Below are 24,371 nucleotides of genomic sequence, written 5' to 3'. Positions count from 1 at the left end.
TTCTAGTCTATACCTTTAAATCAAAGCGAGGAAAATTTACACCGATCCTGACAAAGGTATGTATGACTAGAGTCACTCAAGCTCCCCACCTGGAAGTCAGAAACAGTATAAAAATGGCCAAAGAGAAGGGGGTGTTGGGGGAAGCCCTCCATCAGAACGTCTGGGATCAGCTGACGGGCTGGACCTCTCTTCCCCCCCCCATAGGGACGCCTGTTGGGTGAGAGCTCCGTGTTACGTGCTCAGTTACTGACACCTTGCAGCTAGTTGGAATTATCACTGATCAGTTCTGCTTGTACCTCGTTCCAAACCCGTTTTCCCAGTCAGTCCCTATCACCGGCTGTCTTGGAATCTGTATCCTGTCACGAGCACATGCAATAAAATTTGTCAAACATAAATACCAGTTTCCATAAACTTCAACAACTGACACAGGGGATAGAAGGGATTTGGCCCAGTGCGCTGCCCGTGGGGTCCCTGAATGGGTCAGATGAACACCCTCCGACTCGGTGGGATTTGGCCCAGTGATGCTGTCAGTGTGAGCCCGACGGACCGGTCACATTGTCAAGGGTTCAAGGTGACCCCCCTTCTCCTTAACTGGGGTGTGGCAGGTGGGTCGGGTACAAGGGTCTCGTCTGTCTTGGGAAACTGGTAGACTGGTCAAATTGAGAAGGGCTCGAGGTAGTCTCCCTCTCTGTCCTATCAGAGCGGAAAGAACCCGCTGGATGGTTCCAGCTGACAGCAGGAGATCCGCCACCCAACTCACAGCTTTATTTCCGTTTTTTCCCCCATTGAATTTTTCAGCAAGTGAAATGAAAGAAAAAAAACCACCTCTAAACTGCTAAGTGAAATCTTCCCCATTTTTATTGTGTCAGGATTATGACATTAGTGACATGCACAGAAGATGTGACTCAGTAGAGCCAACGACATCTGTAGCTCACGTGTGTCGCGCTGGATGACGCCTCACTGCAGACCTTGGCTCAGAGATCGTAGCTGTAAGAACCCAACAACCTGGACAACATCCACAGAGCAGCACGCAGCAACTGTGAGCCCCGATTCGACAGCGCCAAGACGACAGCTATGTCTGCCAATAGGGTTACGGAATAACACAGCAGGATTGCTCACAGCTAAATTTTGCTAATTTGAAAAAGACCCCAGAAAATAACAGCATAATTAACTCTGTAATTACTTGTAGAAGAAGAGTTCAAGTTCTCTGCCCTACCTCCTTTTTGTGTGTGTGTGTTTGATCTGCAGTGATGAGAGCTGCTGTCGCAAAGCCCGGTCATAGCCCTTGTGCAGCTCAGCGCGTGCCAATGGTACCGTGCCACAGTTTTGCTTTGAGTCAAAAATGCAACTTTGCACTGCGTTAAGATTATCATATTTGTGACACACTTTTACATATTTTCTTTCTGGTTTAAAGTTTGTTTTGGAGTTTCTGTGTTGCTTTTTGTAAGCAAATGCCTGAGTGAAAGCTTACACTCTTTGGGAAAAACAGTAACTCAAACCAAAACAAGGAAGCGGGTAAGAAAGCACAAATGCCTGGAAGAGTACAACTGAGATGGCCACCCAAAGAACGCTTCACTCTCAGCCAGCAGGAAAGCATCCACAGACCAGGGCTCTGGAGAGCTGCAGCCAGGGACTGCTGTGCTGGGCAGCCTGGTGTGCCCATGGTGCTGACCATGAGACATGGGACCTATCTTGGACTGTGGAGAACTCAAAAAGAAACCAGATCCGGTTCAGAAGCTGGGAGCAGGAACAACTTTGCCTCCATGGTGGCCTGGATGGTGGTGGGGAGTGAGAGGCTGCAGCTCTTGATGAGGACTGGGCTGGCGGCTGCCCAGCACCTGCCAGTACAGGCGGGGCTGATCACCCCACACCTTCGTGTAGTCCAAGCTAAGAGCATCCTGCCTCAGAGCCCTGAAGCTATCACAGATGCATTTTTACTTTCATCTTGTCATATGGGTAATGCTCAAGGTGAAAGTGAAGCATTCTTGTGGACATTCACTTTGCTACAGAACAGAGGCACACCACCAAAGCCAGCCCTCATGCAGGGAAAGGTGCTGGAGCAGAACTTCTGACGGGGACATTCGCTGTCAACAGCTGGGGCTGTTCAGCGTAGGCATCCTCCGTGTAGGACGCGGTGCCTGGCAGCGGGGCTGACACGGGGACAACTGCCGCTGCCGGTTGACGGCGAGTGCCGCTGCCGGTGGCTGGTCCGTGCTGTCAGCTGCTCTCCTCGAAGCTGCCGCTGCTGCTGCAGGAATGAAACCTCATGGGACTCATGGGGTCGGACACGTAGCCTGCAAGGTGCAGAGAGAAGTTCAGGTGTGGCTTAACATGGCAGCGATTCTCCCCACCTTTCCCTGCGGTGACAATGTCAACAAAATAACGTGCCTATCGGTTTGAGATAAACAGGCACAGATCGTGCCGAGACCTTTGTGCTGGCTGCAAGTTTCTGTTCAGTATCATCTGCGGAGAAAAAATTTAAATAGGAAATAAACAGACCCTGTCATTCATGCAATGAATTCACAATAATCAGGCACAAAGCAGTTTTGGTAACTGACATAAACATGAATCTCGATGTTTTAACAACAGAGGAGAAGTTCGCCATTAAGAAAAATACCTTTTGCCGTTTCGATGAGACTTAAGAGATCTCAAAATGAACATTCTGGTAAGGGTTTTAAAATTATTTTAATCCTTGACACAACAAAACCGAAAGCAACTGCTCTTGCCAGTGCCGTAGTTCCCATGAGCTGCTCCAACAATGCCAAAGAAACCGTTTCTCCCTTTCCACGGTGTCACTGATCAGCTGCTCCCGCTCTTCTGATTTTACTGCATGAACATTAAAAATCCAGTGGGGCCAACTCAAACATCTCGAGAATTAGGCACTGTATGGAGATACTCAGATGCTCAGGAAACAAGAGAGCAGAGAAACGAGAACACGAAAACTTTCTGGGGCACAGGGTGGGTGGGAGAAGGGCTGGAAAACATCGCTAAGGCTCCTGCCTGCCAAGTTCCTATTGCCAAATGTAGATGACACACAGCTGCATAAAATTAAGACTCCGGTAATCACACAGTACTGACACAGCACCCCTACACCGTAGTCCTCCAGCAACCTGGTTTATCTCCTGATCAGGACATGCTATGCTGTGGAAGCTGTCAGCACACCGTTCCTTATGGGACTCTCACTCCTATCCCAAATCCACTGGGCCTCACGTGCTGGAAGTGCCCCCAGTGCCAGGAGGTGACGGCAGTGGGTGCCGTCGCTGAAGCCAAAGCCGTGGAGCGTGGCTGTGCTCGTGCAGTGACGGACTGCGATGGGGACCGTTACGGGAGCAGGACGTGCGTTTGGGGACCTCTCTGGCCACGGTGACAATACTCTGTGCCGTGCTGTGGCACACAGATCGTGCTAGGTGGGAGACCGTGTGCTCCACCATCACTTCCCTTTGCTGTACTGCTGCCGTGCCGCGGGGAATCTCTGCTTCAACAGATGCGTTCGTGTTTCCCAGCCCCTCCATACACTGTTTTCTTCTTTTGCCTGTAGTGCCTGTGAGTGTCACACCAGCCAGGACTGCCTTGCTCCTGGGGTCCCCTCCTGCCTGCCAGGGCCGCAGCTCTTCTCAGACAGACGGTCTTGCTCACCAGCCTGGGCTGCAACTCCAAGGATGTCAGTGCATCTCCCACAGCCAGGAGGGAACGGCCTGCCTTTTGTAGGCAGGGTCTCAACCTTAATTAGGAAATCAATCAATTCATCCCAGCTGGGCAATAGCCACAGTTGCAATAGCCATAATTCCCCCTTTTTGTTTTACCAGTTTTTGTTTTTTGAAGGAAGGTGAAGGCTTTACATTGAGCAGAGACCCAGTCCATTCATTCCAACTCCAGCACACTTCCCTCCCATGAATATCACATCGGGGCTTGTGGCTTTACCTTCTTCACCGAAGGACTCTGGCTCTTTTGGCTCCAGCGAGGGAGTCGCGGTCCTCAGGGTCTCTCAGACATATCACATCGGGGTCACCAGTTGTTGCTCACCAGCCTGGGCTGCAGCTCCAAGGATGTCATTGCATCTTCCATAGCCAGGAGGAAATGGCCTGCCTTTTGTAGGCAGGGTCTAATTAGGAAATCAATCAATTCATCCCAGCTGGGCAATCTGGGCAATAGCCACAGTTGCAATAGCCATAGGACGGTGCCCTTTCCAGGTGCCGAGGGTTGACGCTACGTCGTGCCACAGCCTGGGCTCACACTGCCGTGCAACTACTCGGCGCGTGCATGCAATTCCTTGTGCTGCAGGACAGCTGCTGTGCTGCAAACCTCTGCAGTGGGGAAACCTTGGTGGCTGCTGCAGCAGCATCATGAGCGGGTCTGCCAGTGTCCGAGAGCTGCACTGAGCAGGGAGAAGCCAAAGTCAAAGTTAAGCTCCATGTTTACACATATCTTGGATTTTAGAGGATGTACAGTTTTTTTTGGGCGTCGTGTATCTGCCTTGTGTGATTTCACCGCTTTCAGCGTACTCTTTAACTCACAGTTTGTGAAACTTCCCATGAACAGCAGGTCCTTTGCTTCCACTGAAGAAGTCAGGGCTGTTTTTCTTTGTAGAATTGGTATTTTCAAATACGCTCAATGAAGAAAATTGTTTGCTATCGAAAAGGCTCTTGCAGGAATGGAAGCAGGGTACTTTGGGGCTTTTACTGAGAAAGGAAAACAGTGAATGTATTCTTCATTGTTTACAGACTGCAAGTACAAATGAAGATAATGGAAAACATCAGGCAAAAGCAAACGGAAAGAAAGATCAAAATGCACATGAATGGGGAGAGACAGCAGTGAGATTGGTTTATGTGACATAAAGAAAGAGCGCAAATATTTGCAATCGTTAGACCGAGCACTCTAATAAAACAGGGCTCAGTGTCTTCTGGCGTGCCGCTACGCATCGCAATGGCTTGATCACCCTCCCGGGATGCTGAAGCACGGGATGCTGAAGCACGGGATGCTGAAGCACGGGATGCAGGCAGAGCAAGGGCTGGCTGGCTGCAGTGCTGTGGCAGCCCCCAGAGCAGCTGGGTTCAGCGCTTTGCAACAAGGGATGGTGATTCTGCTGTTCCTTGAGATACGTGCCCTGGTGACACTGCAGGACTCAACTTTTGAGCTGCATAAGCCCGCTGAAGTGAAGCATGTGGCAGGAGTAGCTTTTCCAGCCCTCTGTGCCTGGCAGCCAGAATCTTCACTTTCCTCGGTGCCACCCTGTCTGTTTCCAGTGCCACGTGAGTCAGTGCAAGGCTCCGCTTGGCTGGCTCTGGGCTGACCAAACTGTGCTGCACCACGGTCCTGGTATCCCGAGCAGCAGTGCAGAGGTCTGGCTGGGGCCACCTCCCTTCCTGCTGGCATTCCTCCAGTTCCCTTCTGTGGAAACTACCATCCAAGGAACAGGTATATTTGAAAGTAAATCTTGAGGTCTTGTGAGTGGAGTCTGAAATCTCTGCTTAACCCCACAGCTTAAGTGTAGCCATGGAGAGTGTCTTCTCCACCAGCCCTTTACCCTGTGTCCCTTTTGAATACAGACTTGAGAAACCCCCTCCAGTCTTGCCTGGATGGTCTTACTCAAGGAGTTCACTGAACATTTCTGTTTCGTTCTTGTTTTCTTCCTCGAGTTTTCCAGGTGCCTGATGAGAGCTGTGCCCCAGGGAACTGCGCTCTGCAGCTGTGGAATCCGCATACGACAAGTAATAACAAAGTTTTGGTTCTTTACAAGTAATAACAAAGTTTTGGTTCTTTTTTCGGTTTCAAAGGTCGTTACCTCCGCACTGGTTATGACAGCAACACTGCTGTTAGCGTTGTACTCCGTAAATATCTGTATCAACAGGTTTTCTCCTTTTCTCAGCCAACGTGCCAAGCTCGGAGGAGAGCAGGGAGTGCAAGAGTCACGCTGAGGCCAGCGAAAACCAGTGAGGACGACGAGTAGCTGAGCTTCTGGTACATGCTTCCAGCAGAACAAACCTCTGAATCCTCTTGGTGACAAAACAGGTTGGGAAGTGGGAGGGAAGGGAGCGGATGCTGGGAGAGGAGTGCGAAGGCCCAGGGCAGAGGACAGCAGCCAAGTGAACGAGGATGGCGACACCGCAAAGTCAGTGGGAGCGCTCAACACAGCTGCCATCTCAACATACAGAAAAACGTACGTGAGCGTGGAGCACCCAGAAAACGTGGTTTTCCTGGTACGTTCTCAGCAGGAGCGCCTCGGAGAAACAGGCTTCCTGCAGCGCAGCACAGCTCTGCTCGCAGCAGACAGACACACCTTCCCGCGGGGCGGCCACGGTGCCAGGGTACGCCTGTCCTCAGGAGCCCGTGTCGCCACCAAAGCCCGGCCCCATTCCTTGGGACTGAGGATGCTGCTGCCGTTCTCCCGCATGTCACCTGCGCGGCTCCAGCCGTTCTGGTTCGTGCTCTTTGTCCATCAGGTGCCAAAGTCTGATATGAGTATGGACAAAAAAAACCCTCTTCCCAGCTCGGATGAACAGATCAGCTAGTGCCGGTGGAAGGAGCAGCGCCGTGGCACAGCGGCTGGCGGCCTTCCCAAATCACACGCTCGGTGGGTGTAGTCCCACTCGGGTATGGCTGCACAGAAGGTCTCCGAGCTGGGATGCACGGCTGTCACACCGGGGCATAAACCACCTCCCGCCCCGACAGCGTGCGCTGAAGGCGGCCTCGCGCTGGCGGCACGTCCATGCAGGAGGCAGTGGCTGAGCCTGCTGTGAACGCGGATGGGCACGCAGCTGAGGTCAAGGGTCTGACCTCCAGATCCACACCAGGAAAGGCCCATTTACCCGAGATGTCTGAATCCAGTCTGCTCGATACCACCCTAATGCCAACTACATTTTCACACTCTCTCGATTTTAAGGTTTTATTTGTACATTATGCTGCTGGGATAAAAACTCCTCCAAGCTGATAACCGTTCCGTGCTTGGGAAACGGTAAAGAACCAGGCAGTGAGTTCGTGAGCGGTTCAGAAAGGTGGGTGAGAACCAGGCTCCCAAGGAGCTGCCTGCAAGACAAGACCCGGGCAAAGGCTGTTTGGCAGGGGAGGTTTGCCGGGGGTGATCCCAAAGGCAGGGGCTGGGAAATGCTGGAGAGCGCTTTGTGCGGCAGCGCACACTGATGGTGGTCGGACAGGAAGCCGGGAAGGCACGAGGAAGAAGCAGTCAGGGCATCTCTGTTCTGGAGGGAAGCAGAAGGATGCCCTCAGAGAGGAGTGTGACTGGTGAAAAGGATATGTTGTGTCATGTTATGCTCCTGTGGCATGCCAGGAATAGGACTGTCCTGCCCACTTTTTGCAGAAGCAGCCTTGAGGATACAGAGTCACACCTTCTCCTTACGCACAGACCCATGCGTGTGGACAGAAAGGACCACCCCAGCTCGGAAGTGCTCGGGGTGCACACGCAGTGAAAGCAGCCCCGAGCTGCGAGGAGCGCGGGACGGGGCCGCGCCAGCCCTGCCTGACCGTAACCAGCAGCCTCCACTGCACGTTAGTTCTCTCGTGAGACCTTTCGGCGCTTCAGGAGACTGCAGCTGGTTAACCACACCAGATGCTCAGAGAAGCATTCTGCATCAACTCACCGTTTTTGTCGATTGGTGGGTACTGGAAGTTTCTTCTCATGTCGTCCAAAGACAGACCCTGAGAAGGGTGTTGCCCAGTGCTGCAAATTAGATAAGAGGTGTCAGTTTAGATAAGACCATCTCCAGACCATGCAAACTTTTTCTACAGAGTTGGAAGGACAAGACAGTAACATGAAATACATCAGCTTGATGCCCAGCCATTGGCATTTGCAGTAAACAAAAGGCAAGAAAAAGTTATGAAGCAGGCACACGAATCACATGCACGCTCACATTTCATCCATTCTCAAAGTAACTTCCCTCAAGCAGACTGTTTGGGGCTTCACCATTGTTTGTACACTGCTATTTTAGAAGCAATTCTAGGCATCAATCCAAGATGGTATGGGTAGTTAATGCATCACTGCTACCAGACTCCTGCAAATAAGTCTGAACACTTTTCATGGTGCAGCCAGAAGGCACAATACTAAACAGAACTTTATATCAACATAATTAGAGACTGTGATTATTATTTATCTCATAATATATTAAAAACCAAAGGCCTGTCACCACTAGATTATCTAAACTTAACAGTATACTCACAGCTTCTGGCTTCTATTGAGGAGTCACTGAGATATTCTTTCTGGTGATCTCTTTGTGCCGTTTTCACAGGGTAATAGGATTAGGTTTGCCAAATTCCACTAACTGCAAAGTAACGTGACATCAGCTGCACCTACTCTTTAAATATGCTCACTGGCAGAACTGATCAATCTAGCTTTCCAACCTCTAAAATGTTTCCAACCTCTAAAAGTCGTGAAATGGAAAGGGCCATTCAGTGACCCGTCCAAGCAGCAGAACACGGAATGCTGACACCAGCTGGCAATGGCAGGTGACACAGGCTGGTTGTTTGAGGTTTCCTTGGGGGCTTGTCTGCTTTTCCCACCCAACACGTTGTTACTCTGCCACTGATGCGAGTCCTGGGAGGCTCAGTACAGGTCCCGTGGCTCTGGCTTTCCCAGCTTCTTGAAGACACATTGTTAAGAAGGACGGATGGATGGATGCAGGTTCCCTATAGTGACGCTGCTTGTTGATGCCTGGAGCGGCACCATGCCCCATGGGAGGAGGCTGGGCAGCTGCCTGGCAGGATGCAGGTGGAGTTTAATGAGGACCAGGTGTACCCTGAAGGAGCAGGGAAAGCTCCCCCCAGCTCAGCTGGTACCTCAGGAATATTGTTTCTACCCCCCTTTTCACCACCCTGTCCTTCTCTGTGCTGCTTCTGACTTCCCTCTCGCTGGACTCTCACCCCAGTCTGCTCCCTGCCATCCCAAAGAGCTGTCTCTCCTCCGTGCCGCGCAGCTCCACCACCCACCACCCACCCAGCCGCTCACCCCGCTGCCAGCACAGCCGCCTTCTCCCCCGGCCCCTCGCCTGCGCGCCGGGGAACGGAAGGTGGAGGGACCGCCGTGGTGGTCTGTCCTGCATGAGGATGTCCTCAGACAGGAGACACTCTTAAGTGAGTTATTTGGTCTCTTTGCCTCTGGAGGAGGTCAGAGCACAAAAAGCAGACAGGAATTCTGTGGCTTTGTAAACATACAAAGAAAAAAATGATGGAGAGAATTGCTGCCAATGAACAGCTGTTGGGAGGAGAATTACAGTACAAATCTGTGATAAATAGCACACCCCACTCTGCCATGACCTTGACTTTAGGAGAAGGCAGAAAATCTCAAAATCTGATTATTGTCGGAACAGCTAACTGAACCTCATTCACTCAGCCAGTTTGTTATATGTTTTTCTTCAAATTTCTTGTCAGTTGGGTAAGGGTTTATGATAACTAACCAGAAGAGCTGAAAACATCTTCAGTAAATTGTTGAGCGGCCTCTCCAGGCATTAAGTCTGGAAGAGGAAAAAATAGCTGCTTGGAAAGAACCTGAAAAAAACCTTGGAAAGAGTGAACTTTCCTTTGACAACAAATTTCAAACTTTTATCTGAGGGATAACTCGGCTTTTCTCGTCTGTCCTCTGTTCTGTGAGAACAGGTGGTTTGTAAGGGACCAGGCACTTGTCCTCGGCCCGAGAGGAGAGCTGCCCGGCAAAGTGCACTGGTGGGAAAGGTGGAAAGAAACCACACGGTGGAGAAAGAGAGCTGTTAGCAGGGGGAAGGAAGGGACGTCTGTCAGCTGGAGGAAATGAGCCCATCAAAATGCCTTCATTTTCTGCAGCTGCTTCCTGAACAGACCAAGTTTTCCTTGCAAATCTGCCCAAAGACGTTAAGAGCAGGATGCTGCATCCCGTGATCCCACCCGTGCATGGATGCACATCCGTGAGACCTGAGCCACACGTGGACCTTCTCGGTTCAGCGATGGCCGTGCTGCTCTCCCAGGCTTCGCACCTGAGCTCAGCGCCGGAGCGTGGGGCTCTGCCGTCCTGCCTGCTGCCCGCTACGGACCAGCGCCTGATGGCAGGGATCCGCGCGCGTCGCTGTCTGCAGGGCCAGACCCAACGCGGGGGAGATGCGAGGCAGGAGCTGTCTCGCCTGCTGGCCCGGAAGGATGGTGCCCAGCTCCGGACGGTGCCTTTCCAGGGCAGGCCCTGGCACCGCTCGCCGTGCCGGGATGCCCTGTGAGACCCCACCCAGGGTGCAGCCCCTGCCTCGGCCCCAGCCGCCTCCGCGCCGCTGCCCCGGGCACGCTGCCGCACCACCGAGCCAGGGCACCTGCCGCGAGTGCTGCTCGGGAAGGTGTTCCCGCTGCGAGGGCAAGGTGTGCACAGGGCTCCCGGCGGCAGCACTTTGGGTGCCAACCACTGACCAGCCAGGCTCTGCCGGCACCCGCCCAGCTGCTGTTTCACGGCGGACAGGGCAATGTTTGCTGCATGACTCCTCTATTCCGCACGGACAGGGAATTCTTTCAGAACTCCATGACATACCACACCATGCAGAGACCAGAGAATGGTTTGGGTTGGAAGGGACCTCAAAGATCATCCAGTTCCAACCCCCCTGCCATGGGCAGGGACACCCTCCACTACACCAGGTTGCCCAAAGCCCCATCCAACCTGGCCTTGGACACTTCCAGGGATGGGGCAGCCACAGCTTCTCTGGGCAACCTGTACGTCTCTGCCAGATGTATTTGCTGTTTCAGGCAGCCTGTTTGCTGGAGAGCAGCCCCTGCCAAGCCCGTCTGACATGTTAATAGCACTGTGCAAAGACAGAAAGAAAGGGCACCTGAAATGTTTCTGACGGGTTAATTGAGAGCTACTTAAACAAGAAAAGGCTATTCTTTTGCAGATGTTGTCCTTGGATTCTGTGGGAAATGCCAAGGTGTAAAGAAGTAGAAAATCAACAGTTAAAGCTTCTACACGGTGGTGAGCTGACATGTTAAGCTGACATGTTAAGCTGACCTGTCAGACAGACAATTAAAAGGCACTGCTATTGAATCCAATTCCTTACGAGACTCCTGCATCCCCCAGCTAAGCAGATGCTAAAGTTACAGGGCAAGAAACAAACAAATAACTTCAGTGCCACAGCTGGTGAACTCCACGCACCGTACACAGAGACTTCACCAGACAAATTGCTTCTGCCCTGGCGTGGCGTTGCGTGCTGTGGTGTTTCATGGGACATGAAGTCGTCGGAGCAGATGGAAACAGGAGGCAGCCCTCCAGCTGGGGGAAAACCAATGCGACCCCTTCCCTCTGAAAATGCCTACGCTTACAAAAATGAAACCCTAAGAAACAGTCATCGTTAGGAAGTGAAGCCATTAATCATCTCAGTGTGTTGTATAATTGAAAAACTACTGAAACTGTGGAAACCATTCACTTTTAGCTGAGTGTTGTGCCTCTGGGTGAATCTTCCTGGGTGCTATTTATAGATTTGAATGTTTAGTTTGTATGGCAGAGCATTTAATAAAAGAATCCACCTTCAAATACCCGCTGAGGTGACAGAGGAGCCCATTTGGGCTAACGAGCCTCAGTGCTGCACTGGGAACACGGATTGACAGGGCAAGAGGGGCACTTGCAGGTGCCCCCTCTCGCGCTCTCTCGTGTCTGCACTAACCTGGATACGTCACTTTCTTATTCCTTCCATGCGAATGTATTGCACTCCCCAGCAGACTCTGATCCTTTACAGAAAATAGAAGTCTAGCTGACATTGCCTTCATCCTAACCTCAGTGCCCACCTCCCTGTCCTGCTCCAGCAGCATGTTACAAAAGCAAAGCAATTTACAGGATATCGCGCTTTGCCAGATGAACGTTTCGGGTCTGATCTGTATTTTCAAGTACAAGATTTCGGTGCCTGCCTGCAGGCGTTTGCCTTCTGCCTCTGCACACGAGCCCCGGAACAGGCAAAGGATCAATTCATTTGCTCCTGTATCCCCGCTCCCCATCTTAGCTGACCGTGTTTCTGGCTGCACAGCCCAGTTAACAGGAAGATACTGGGCAGCACGACTTGCTCTGCTGTTACTGCTTCCGACTGCTGAGTGGTGCTCAAGGGTCAGGTTTGGACTAAGTGCACCGCTCTTCTGGCTGAGATGAAGAGAACCATTTCATCTTCACAGTACTCTCACTCCCCAGGGATAGAGATGGGAGACGGCGAAACTTGCCCTCCAAACCAGGTCTCCCCAGCGGTCGGGCAGACTGCCTCGGGTATTAAATTAATGGTAGAGCGACAAAGAGAATTCACATGTGACTTTGCCTTAAAAAATACTGGGAGTTCTTATCCTTCTATGGTCCTAAGTTGAACAACATGAAATTTTAGGAGGTAGGAACAGCTCCAGCAATGCTGACTCCCACAAATCTCTGGGAAGCTGAGATCCTTTTCCTCTTCCTTAAGGAAAAGGGACTTGCCATTTTTACGTCCTGCCTCTGTACCTGCTGGGACAGTCCAGTTTCTGTCTGTCTGTCCCTCCTTGTCTCGGCACAGACACCTTTACCCGCGCCCTCCCCAGACAGCAGCCTGGGATTCGGGGCAGCGCTGGTGCCAGCAGCGGTCTGTCCGTGCTGTCTTGTGGAGGTGCAACAAGCACCGCGGTGCAAAAAGCCCGCTCCGTGCATTTAATCATATCACAATTTGAGGTCAAGGTGAAAAAAACAAAACCTAAAATCCAGACCTGAGATACACAATGTCAGAAACCAGCGCGTCTTCAGTCACTTTTCTGCCACAGCTGCTCTCTGGGACCACCGGTCCGTGTTTTATCTCCATCACAGGCTGTTACGGCCGGGGAGCTGCGTGTGCCTCCTGCCCACGGCACTCCCTCACGTTAAATAAACTCCCTCCATACTAAGAATCTAAGAGAGCTGAGGGCATGTTGGAAAACTGTGTTCAGACACTTGGTCAGACACAAGCGATGCGCTCCATAAAGGGGACATATACATACACATGTAACGGGAAACTTTCTCACACATAATAACCATAAAGGCATTTCAGTGTGAGCTTTCTTCCCAAATTTGCTTATTTCTGGGACTTTCGGCTGGGTTTTCCCAAGTGTGCCCTATTCTTCCTAATCAGAAGGACATGTATTTTGACAGAGAGAACAAGCGACGCTTGTGACATGAGTAAGCAAGGACATGTCACACATTTCTGCTGGGCTTAGATCCTGCTGGGAGAGGTGAGCTCGCTGGAAACCTCCGGCCCCTTCCCAGGACTCGCAACCCTGCCCTCCTCTCGCGATGCGAGGCGCTAACGCAGCCGTCTGTCTCGGACGATGCGCAGGGGCTATGCTGCCTGCAGGGTACCAACCAGTTCGACGGCCACAAAAAGGCTCCCGCGGCAGTCAGCTCCCCGGCGCGGCGTTACTCCATGGAAGTAACTGTAGGAGCAGCTCTGGGACACGTGAGCAGTGCCCACGCTGTGGGGAGGGCTGTGGAGCCTCCTGGTGCCTCCAGCCACCTCATTTGATACTGAAATGCTGCCCATGGTCTAACCTGGGTTTTCCATCTTGTCACTGATGCCACACACTGGAATATTTTTTTCCAAAGAAAAATGTGTCTTTTAGCTTTTCTTTGGTGAAATTTTTCAAATTGAAAACCCGTTGTGATATAAACACTGGCCGTCTCAGACCTGCTGTCAGGTAAGCAGGTACATCGGTCGAATGACCACTTTCTCCACCCCAGGCATCGCATCGGCCCGTTGTTTCACGCGCTAACGCAGCGGCACTGTGTGTAGAGCCCATCCATGGCAGGGCTTCATTTTCTACTATTTTAATGTTTCTCATAGTGAAAAATGCAAACGCTGAGCTGTTGCCCTGGCAGCAGGATGGCTTGCAGCATTCACAGAACCCGAACACCCTGCGCTACAGCAGTTACAGGAGAAAGCAAGGCTGCAGAAGCGCTTTCCCCGGCTGGCCCCGGCAGCGGGTCAGCCCCAGGGGGTGTTCCTGCTGCCGTCTTCCCTCGCAGCTGTGTCCCCTAACCGGGCACAACCCCTGCGCCAGGGAATGCCCGTGCCGGGGAGGTGTGCGGCGCAGCCCTGGGTGGGCACCGTGTGTCCCTCTGAGCGAGCGCCCTGCTCGGCCCCGCGGGACCGGTACGTACCTCTGTGACCACACCGCGTACGCTCTGGCGTTCAGGGCGTATTCCAGCTCGAACCGACTGCGCAGCGCGGCAACGTGGCTGCGGCCGGGACCTCCTCGTGCAACCAGGCAGTCCGAAGATGAGGAGGGAGACAGAGAACCGCTGCTGTTGCTGGAGGCTGGAGACATTAACTGGGTTATATAAAAAAAAGCAAAAGAAGGCACTGTTATTGCATATTTACAAGTCTTTCCTCAGCTTTTCTCACGAGCTGTGTGTCCCACATTTCCTCTACGGTTTGGCTGAAAGAAGCAATGCCTCCTGACTTTGATGGGCTGAGGAGGGCTGGATGCTGCCTGCCAAATAAAGCAGCCAATTCATCATCGCCTGGGGTTTTCACGCTGGGGTTGGATGGCTTTCCAGAAGATATGCCTTAGTTCAGCCGTGAGTTATTTGGCGTGCGAGCATCCGCTGCGCAGCTGGGAGACATCGCTGCCTCCCCGGCGGACGCTGCCGGCTGAGACTCTCCCATCTGTTCCAGAAAGGTGGCAGAGCTGCCTGATCACAGCGGTCCCGAGTGTCCCAGCACAGGAATTCAGACTGATGGGCGATGTAAGTGCAGGCCAGCACATCAGTTTGTGTGTTTGTACGGATGGGCCAGCCATGCCATGCAGGCACCTGTGCGGCAGGGACTTGCTGGCGCAAAAGGTCCCTGCCACTCCTGCTTCCAGAGACCGTTAAAAGGAGGAGAAATGATTTGCTGAGAGAGGAGATGAAAAAAGAGAGGAAATAGAGAGTGGTGATAGAGAAAACTCTCCACCTTCATCAGCTGCAGTACTTAACTTACAAGACATCTTGTTCCTTAAAACTCCTCTCAAACAAGGCTTTGCCCTGGACGCAGTGGAGCGTAGGTCTAACTCCCCAGCTAAATAATGCTTTCTTTTTTCTTCCTGTATGTAAGCTCTTGTCCCAGATTTCCTCCTGCACGCTCTGCTGCCTGTGTATCATAGAAGTCAGGCCTCCCAAGAGGTGACACAGTTTCTTGTGATACAGTACTTCACTTTTTTTACACTTACCAGCTTCCACCTACGCAAAGAGCAACCAGAGCATGAAGAAATTCAATAGATTATGGGTGTCTTCTCTGACCCTTAAGCTCAAGAGCAGCAATCCATTTTAAAAGGAGGTTGGTTTTTCTTTTGCTTTGTTTTTATTTTTAAAACTCTTACCTGCATACACACACGCAAACACACAGAGAAAATCTATTTTCAGGAACTGCAGCCCTGAATCATTTACGTTCTGTTTGACTACTTATCTTACACCTGGCTGAAGGCTGATACGTCCGTCTGTGCCAAAGTCACACTCCAAAGCAGGAATTGCTTTTGCATTCATCCTTCTTATGTTTTCTCTTTTTACCTTTCCCCCAAGGGTCTTGGCCAGTTTGTCTTTTCCTCTTTCTAAACCAAGCAGTCTTGAAAGGGATGAATGGGAGTGAAAAATCCTGCCTGGGACTACTGTGAAGTGCATCCCCAGCGCACTGGTCACACCCTCTCTTTGGTGTACCTCTCTGAGTAGCCTCTGACACTTACAGCAATATCTGGTCCCTGCCTCCTCTTCCTCCTGGCACCCATGTAAACCACCATCAACCATTTGCCTTGATAATGCAGCGTGTTGGCTGACAGTAGGACGAAGCAGCTCAAGCAGCTTGCAGGCTCCAAAGCCACGGCTTTCCTCAGCTGCTGCTGCTCTTCCCACTTGCACTCCAGACCATGCAGCACATGCACAGACGCTCCGCAGTGGAAGTAAGGTCCTTACCTCAATATTGCACAGACATTCTTCTAATTTTGTGACTACTTCTGAAAACTCTGGTCTCCCCTGTGAACATGATAGAAAAAGCAGAGCTGTGTTAAAAATAGCAAGGGGGGCACATCTTCTGTGGTTAAACTGACTCACAGGCACATGATGAATCACAGCTCCCCTCCGTTTCCCTTTCTCTGCATTTCGTGGCATTGCTTTCAGTCTGTTTGGGAATCTGATGGGAACTGCAAGTTCAGTACTCAGAGTTGTGTGTGTAAGAACTTCAACTGCACTGTTATTCTCTTTTTATGAAACACTTAGATTTGAGCTAACGACTTGATCATAAGATTACAAAAATACTAACAATAAGTTCTTGGTGCTACTTATCTCTCAGGTACGCTTCCTCTTTGCCCGTAAACAAGACTTTGAGCACAGCAAGAGCTGTGAAGAGCAGCGGACAAGCTCCTGACCAGTACTGCACTTACAGCCACCCTTTTCCCTTGTACTTGCACATTGCTCTCATGCACCATCTCTGCAGCTGCTCCCCACCGCCTGCCCGACCCCTTCCCGGACGTGTGTCTCCATCTCTGTGTGCTTTATGTGGCACAGGAGTTTGTGGAGGCCATGCGGGGCCAGACCGGGCGACCGAGGGGAATGACAAATATACCTCCTCCTTCTTATTGCTGATCAATACCCTTTCCCAGTTTACAGCACAGTCTTCCCAGCGAAGTTCAGGCTCAACTAAAGCATTGCACGCAATGGTGTTCGACCGAGGAGGACTGGGAATACCTTAATTAAGTAACTGTTAAACAAGCTCCTCACTCCCATCACCACATCTTCCTCAACAGAACTGCCTGGAAGAGGCAGGCATAACTGAAGAGCTTTAGGACAAAGTGCAGCAGCCCTCACATCTATGAGCCATAGTGGAGGGGTAATACACACAAATAAGACTTCAGGTTTTAGCCCTTTGTGAGGAAGTATAGCAAGAAAATGGTGTTAAATGCTTTTCTTTCTCAAAAGGGTGCGAAAGAGAACGGTCAGCCCATTTCAGGTTCCATAGACTTGTCCTTTTCTGCAATGGTGTCTGAAAGGGAGGGAGAACGGTGGGTTTATTGCTGTCCACAGCGGCGTCTTGGCTGATCTGTGCTCCTTGTGGCTGTGGCTTAAGGCAGTGGGACAGTTTATGTCCTTCTCTTGCCCCTGGCCACTGGCCATTGCCTGGCACGGCCGGATCGCCCCCTCGGCACGGCCGGATCACTCCCCTGGCGTGTTCCTGCACCTCGCCAACGCAGCAGGGCTGCGGGCAGCCGGCGGCAGGCCTGGGCCGATTCCTCCTGCCTTCTCCCACCAGCCTTTCTGCCAGGGTGACAAGCTGTGGCAGAGACAGGGCTTCTCCTCCGACATTTGACAGTGCCCTGGGTGCTCCCTTCCTCAGCCGGTCTTGAAAGCCTTCTGCTCCTCTGACTGCTGCAGTCCTTCTGCCACACGATGCCAACCAGCGCACTGAGATACTCCACTTGAAAAAACCCTTTGGAGAGTCTCTGTTCCCACCAGAATCTCAGGCTGCAGTAAGCACTGCTACGAGTAACTTACACCTGGGAGTGCTGGGGAAAACTACCGCGGCAAAAACTACCCTCTGAACACGGAGTCCTTCGCAGGGACAAGGAGTCCTCGGAGCTGACTCTTCAGCTGAGTGAAGGCTGGTGGGAAGAAGAGAGATCTCGTCTGATGATTGCGCACAATTGGGATTGTGAGGTGATTTCAGTGGCTCCTTTTATAAAGGATTCTGTTACAAAGAGTATATGACCACGTTAGTGTCCCTAAGCTCTAGTTTACAAAGCGTTCAAGAAATACTGCATTTATTGCGTGTGAGAAGCTCCACCACCTCCCACGGAACTCCGTCGGAGCCCATCAGAGCCCCTCGGATTAGCCCGTCGGAGACGATGGAGGAACTGACTGCAACATTAGGGTTGTACTTAATAAAACTAAACCAATGTTTATCTTCTTTATGGAACTAAGCCCCAGGGACTATGGCGAATACTCTGACTCTAATTAAAGCTTACAAATTAAAACAGCTAATGAAAAATGCTGCTTAAGAGACACTGTCTAATTTTCTAGTCATCAGTTTGCCTTTGGAAACAACCGCTGTCAAAAGTTTCTGGAAAACAGATGTTCAAGTACCTGATAAATAGTAACAGTGACATGACACCTGGGAACTAGTTTTCAGTTGGGATAAATCTTGAACAAAATTAAAGATAAATAAAAGGATAAATTTTCAAATTTGGAGGCATTTCATAGACATCCAGCAAAATCCATACAGATGTACTCCATTTCCTGCCTTTTTTTTTTTTTTAAACTAAGCTAACCTCTTGGAGAATTCTGACCTGTGAACAGTCTTTGAGCCCCAAAATACACAAGTAACCTCTCTTTCATGTAAATGTCTTCATCTATGCCTCTACAGTGAGATGTTGCAAAATGGGTAAAACCCCTTTGTTACTGAGAATGGTAGCAAGACACCTTTGACGAAGCCCATTTCAGTAAGTTCTTGCCCATGTCTTGTGCAAAGTTCAAGCCATCCACCAGCTGATTGAGCTAGCAATTGCCTTACAATTCTATCACGCAGCTCTAAAACATTAGCAAGATTAAGTGATGTTGGAGTGATACTGATGAGCAAAAAGGGCATTAGGATTCGGAAAAGATGGTTTCTTTTTATTGGGGCTAAATGAGCTGTGGAAATGCTAACAAGATACAGTGACTATATCCATTACATAGTGCTTGCTTAAGTCAACAATTTAACATGACATCTTATTAATAAATTTAAACAGAATGTGAGTTATGTGCTGATGATTATTAGCAGCTACTTTATAGTTACACGGAAAGCAAACCAAACCTCCCGCTCCTCCCGCCCTAGCATTAGCTCATGAAGTGCAAAGACAAGAGCATACTGCAGAACCCAGGCAACACCACTAATGACAAATAAACCAGTGATGATACGAACGAGCTGCGCCCTGCACTGCCCACACATTTTATCTGCAATTCTCGCACCGACATACTACGTAACATCCCGTAAGGAACAGAGTGAGGGGCAAAGCTCGCTGCAGTCGAACAGCTGCCCAAAGCCACACAAACCTCCCTCGTCCCCTGCCTTGGGAGAGCACCCGAGCACGTGCTTTAGTTCACTAAAGCAGGCAAGGAAGCTCTCGAGCATCCAGGCCAAGGACAGGCTTAAGCACACGACAGCCTAGCTTGGACACATGGGTTAAAAGGGAAAGGGACCCTGGGGCACAAATCCAGGACTCTGTTTACGGTAGGAAATTCAAAGTGAGAGCACCTGGTTCAGTAACATGAAGCTGTAATATGAAACAGGGCTCCTGTAACACCAGGAAATTACACAGGTTCCAGAATTCGCTCCCATTCATCAGAAGCAAAACTTCCACCTTGTTCCCTGAAAGCCTCGAATGCCAGAGTAGCACCAGAAAACCAACAGAGCAGCCAAAGTTTCCAAATCCACAGCCTACCCCTGCAATGTACTTCCTAAAGCAGCTAACCTGCTTTGTGCAACATTTTCTAAGCAAACTGAATTTCCAGTCTCTGCAGTGTATTTCTTGACTTTTCAGACAGTTTAGAGCCACGTGCAGAAATAGGGGTGCAAGTTCTGCAGCAGCAGACGCGACGATGGCATTACAGAGCACACAGGGCCCCCTGCCTGCATGGCACACAGAAGCCTATAAAGGACCCACCCATCTCCATAGTCCGTGTGAGAATGCTTCACAGGGACGACATCCATCTGGCTGCTTTCCATTTTCCATCACCAAGGAACACTGTCAAAGCCCAGAAGTTATGACCAAACCCATCATTCTGATGCTCTACACATGCCAGAAGAGTGACACTGTCAGTAGGACAGTCCCAACTCATCGGAGCCAGCACAGGTGCCCACACACCCCAATCTGCATCGGCGTTTTTGTGTGCAAATACACAGATCTGTGTAGAATCCATCCAGCCGGGAGATACAGCTGGGACGAAGCATCAGAAAAGGGCTTGTTACCAACCCTGCTTTGGAGGATTTGACCCTCAATATAAGGACAGAGGCATAAAGAGTAGTGAGGGAGGGTCACTGTTGTCCCTCTACCATGGAGGGTCTCAAGTGCCCTTAAATCCTGTGGTGGCCCTAAAGGTTACCAGTTCGAGGATGACGTCATTTCTGCAATCTTGGTTTGCTCAGTTCCTCTTCCCTTTAGCAACAGACTGCAAAAGCCAACACAGAACAGTCTTCCTTCCACCACCATTCTACAATCTCGGCAGGGAACACTTGTGTATTTTATTTTCTTTAATGCTGTTGCTATTGAGCTAATTGGGATAATCAGACGGACTTCTCCACCCACTGAAAACCCGTCACGATTGCGGCATGTGAGAAAGGTGCCGTAGCAACAACCCTACTGCAGTAACTCCTTGTTGACTCAGACTCCTATCCTGCAGATGTTGCTGGGCTCCAAAAGACAGTAATTACAGCAGATGCAGCACACATTTTTGAAATTCACAGCACAGTTCTTTCTATCCTAAAGTAGAGTTTATTAATTGCAATTGCAACACATATCTGATGTTTGTCTTTATCAGCATCAACCAGTCTCACATGAAAACTCCCAAGGTATCGGCTGGGGAAAAAATATTCATTGTGTTTACTATTTTAAGCCTCTGAAAATTAAATCCCATATCATATAGGGGGAAAATAAAATAATAGGAAGACTCAGAGTTTAGGCAGCTGGAATAGGAGAGGCCCATCTTAGGATTAGCAATGATGCAGCTGATGAGACTGAGCACTCTCGGCGGCCGTGCATGTGGCATGCAGACATCGCTGCCTCGTACCCTGCCTGGCTCCAGGGGCTGTCGCTTCTCACTTCCCTAAGCAGTGAAAAATGCATCCCAGAACAACAGCAATCATCATAATAAGCAATGTAGTAATTTTGAAATATAATAGAACAGATGGCTTTCAGTTTTTCAAGCAAATATGTCATGTCACGGCATAGCAAAAATAAAAAACAGTCTAAAAGTTAGATGCACAGGAGAACTCCGTGGTGCTTCTGATAGCTGATGGAGTGCCCAGGGGAGAGCTGGAGGGAGAGCTGGGTCCCCACAGTTCCACCCATGCAGGACAATATTATGCTGTGAGCTGGGCAATGCGGCCAGACAGACTGGCAGAACTGGGCACCTGTGGAGAGATGGCAGCTCGGCACGGAGGGGGCTGGGGGAGCCGCAGCAACTCTGCTGCCGAAGGGGTGTGCATGGGAGCTTTGTCACCACCATCCCTCCTCACCTCCCCACACCGTGGTATCCTCTCCCCGGGATGGCCCTTATGATTGCTGGGAGCCCAGAGCCTTGCCATGCGTTCCTGAAGGCTCATCCGGGGAGCAGCTACACCCGTACTGGTCACAGCTGTCAGTAGGTTTCAGGGGAAACGGGAAACACAAATTGTTGCTGTAATCTCTGGAGCTGTTGATGCTTTGACACATGGTTGTCCGAGAGACCCTCCACACCCTCGCACACTGGTGTCCCCTGCCTGCCACTCGCAGCTGGAATGGCTCTGCTGGGGAGAGGGGTCCTGTTGGTCCCCCTCCCTGTTCCAGCAGACACTAACCAGGGGGCACTAGGCTGTGGCTTCTGCAAAGCACAGCTGTCCCCAGGCCCTCGGGAAAGATCTACGGCTGTGTTTGTTCTGCCTCAGTATCCAAAATGTATTTGCTACTGGGTATGTAGAGAACTGTCAACATAGTATGAGTGCTCCTTGAATAAAGCAATATTAATTCAAGGAACAGACACCTTCCTGGGATTTTCATAGATTTCATAGATTTCATAGATTTCATAGATTTCTAGGTTGGAAAAGACCTTAGAGATCATCGAGTCCAACCATCCCTAATCCCCATTAAACCATATCCTCAAGTAGCTCATCCACCCTTTTCTTAAACACATCCAGGGATGGGGACTCAACCACTTCCCTGGGCAGCTTATTCCAGTGGCTGACAACCCTTTCAGAGAAGAAATACTTCCTAACATCCAACCTGAATCTCCCCTGACTAAGCTTATGCCCATTTCCTCTTGTTCTATCTCCCATCACTAATGTAAAGAGCCCTTCCCCTAACTCCCCACCATCTTTTCTCAAGTATTTATAGGCCGTAATCAGGTCTCCCCTGAAAGAGAAATTTCAGAAATTGAACAGCAATGAGTAAATTCCCCCCTCCAATAATCCAAAGGAACAACTTTCTTTGCACTGGAAAGAGTGAAAAACATGGTTTGCCAGATCCAAAGATCATAAATATGATCTTCTAAGGATTAAAGCTACAATAGGAAACAGAGATCAAGAGCCAGAATATTTCTACAAGTTACAAGTTGTGTTCCTATTTCTCTTTCACAGTTGCTACTGTAAAAACTAACACCTTAAGCATCCCTTATGGGACACTTAGAACGAGTCAGAGGTGTTTGGAGGATGTTCTGTGCCCCAGACAGACGGAGCAATTCCAGCAAATGGGAAGACTCCGCAGGATGCAGACAAAGGGCTGAGTCCGGGCAGAGGCGGTTTCCCTGCCCGGAGCTCGGTGCGGCTGCCCGGCCGTGGCCGCGGCTGCCTGAGCCGCTGCGGAGCAGCCAGTGCCGGCGTGGAGCGTGGCACCGCGGCCGCGGGCACAGCTGTCAGGGCACGTCCCAGCCTCCGGAGGTGGCTGCAGTGCTTTCTCTCCTCAAGTCCCATGTCACACTTCACACTTGTCACCTACACTTCCCTCTCCCGGGAACACTTGTTTCTGTGTGCCGACTCGCATTTCTGTACAGCTGCCAAAGCCATCCTGGAACACACTCTCTTTCATCTTATAGCTTAAAATTCTGCCTGCAGCCATACCAGTGCCTGCAGTCAAATCACCTAAGGCTGACATCTCGTGTGAGCTCTCAGGCTCAGAAAGGTGAGAGGGATCGTGCTTGGACAAAGGCGGTGGGAAGCAAAACAAAGCATGACAGCCCATCTTGGGGCCCAGTGGTTGTTTTCTCAGTTTCTTTTAAGTCTTCCTATTGCTCAGGTTGATCATGGCTTTGCATTTGCTGCTCATGCAGCCTTTGACCCCTGAGGTTTGCTCCCTCTGTCCCTGCAGCCTGCAGGACCTGTTTTCAAAAGGCAGAGTATTTCATCTTTTATCTTCTACACTGTCATGGGCTTCCACTCAGCTCTGTCTTCTGTGGATGTGGCTTCCCTGTCTTTAGCTAGACCAGTTCTACTAAGCCAGGCGTCAGTAATCAAAACTACCACCTTTATAAGGCAGCGAAGAAGTTTCCTGGTGGAGCGCTTCTCCGAATCGGCAGAGAAAGTCTGGCTCACTGTTAAGGCACCTACAAGGACACCAGCCCTGCCGAGAGGCAGAGGTGCATTGGTGATAAACGGCTGAGAGCTCGGTGTACGTGTGAAGCTTGGTAAAGTCTACAAGGCCTGAATTATATGGATCAAACTTGTTCTCACCTGTAGTTACTCAGAATGCATCATCATTTCTTGTGTGATCTGATCTAGGTGGTCCTGCTCCGGCAGGGGGATTGGACTAGATGATCCTTTGAGGTCCCTTCTAATCCCTGACATTCTGTGATTCTGTGATCATCGGGAGAAAGTCTGAGGGGTCATCACCAGGCGACTGGCCATAGGGACTAACGGGACCTCTGCACTGCTGCAGAACACGCCTGCGGAGCTGCTGCTGCTCTGCATTGAACAGGCAGTTCTGCCAGATCTCACCCAGAGCTGCAAGATGATCGGTGTGTATTGTACTACCTGTGAGACCATATGGCAGAAGACTTTAACTGATCTCATTATCCTCTCTCAATTTCCAACCACTGTTGAGTACAAGAAAACTACCATAGGATTTTCCAATTTATATTTTGCTAACAATATGCTTATGTATGCAATTTTATCTTTTAAACTTGTTATTTGTTACAGGAGTTGTTGGTCTGTCTTGTCTAGTCTTGGCCTCCTTTGTCTGGAAACTTGAACAAGGTAGAGCAAACAAACATCCTTCAGAAAACTCCAGACGCATCGCAGTGCAAACATGAGCCAAGAAATTATCTCACTATGGGATCCTGTAACCACTGCTTAGCTAAGGAAAATGAAATAAGTCTGTTCTGTCTGGGTCTGACAAAGAAATGTGCCACTTTCTATAGGAGAATAGGCCTCACACAATGCTAAAGGCAAACAAAATGTCCACGCGCCTACAGGCATCACTTGGGAGCACTTCATTGCAAGCCACCACCAGTGCCTCTGGTGCAAAGGAATCAAAGGAACGTGGTGTGGAAAAGACTACCAGTTTGCAGATCACAACGTGGCAATCAATGTGGACTGTCAGAAAAGGGCAAAAATATTGCTTTGCTACTAGGAAATAGCCTCACCTGCAAACACAGGAACTGTGATCAGTTCCAGAATTATTCTATCGGAAAAAAAAAAACAAACTTAAAGATGGAGAAAGACAAGAAAAAAAGTCAGTAGAGGAATAAC

At 50.3% G+C, this 24,371-nt stretch overlaps 1 protein-coding gene across 1 annotated transcript in view; it reads right to left on the bottom strand.

The window, feature by feature from the left end:
- Positions 1-2,217: 2,217 nt before the first annotated feature.
- Positions 2,218-24,371, bottom strand: part of TNNI3K (TNNI3 interacting kinase) — an 87,122-nt gene continuing 64,968 nt past the window's right edge. Inside the window, exons 22-25 of the mRNA XM_086617356.1 lie at positions 15,878-15,937; positions 14,090-14,259; positions 7,596-7,675; positions 2,218-2,294 (exon numbers count right to left, since the gene is read on the bottom strand). Coding sequence (XP_086473482.1) covers positions 2,218-2,294; positions 7,596-7,675; positions 14,090-14,259; positions 15,878-15,937 — 387 coding nt within the window. The remainder of the gene's footprint in view (positions 2,295-7,595; positions 7,676-14,089; positions 14,260-15,877; positions 15,938-24,371) is intronic.

The sequence above is a fragment of the Tauraco erythrolophus genome, chromosome 10 (genome assembly GCF_009769465.1).
Source record: "Tauraco erythrolophus isolate bTauEry1 chromosome 10, bTauEry1.pri, whole genome shotgun sequence".
Lineage (NCBI taxonomy): Eukaryota > Metazoa > Chordata > Aves > Musophagiformes > Musophagidae > Tauraco > Tauraco erythrolophus.
Note: the sequence above shows the minus strand (reverse complement) of the source record. Positions and strands in the feature narration are given on the sequence as shown.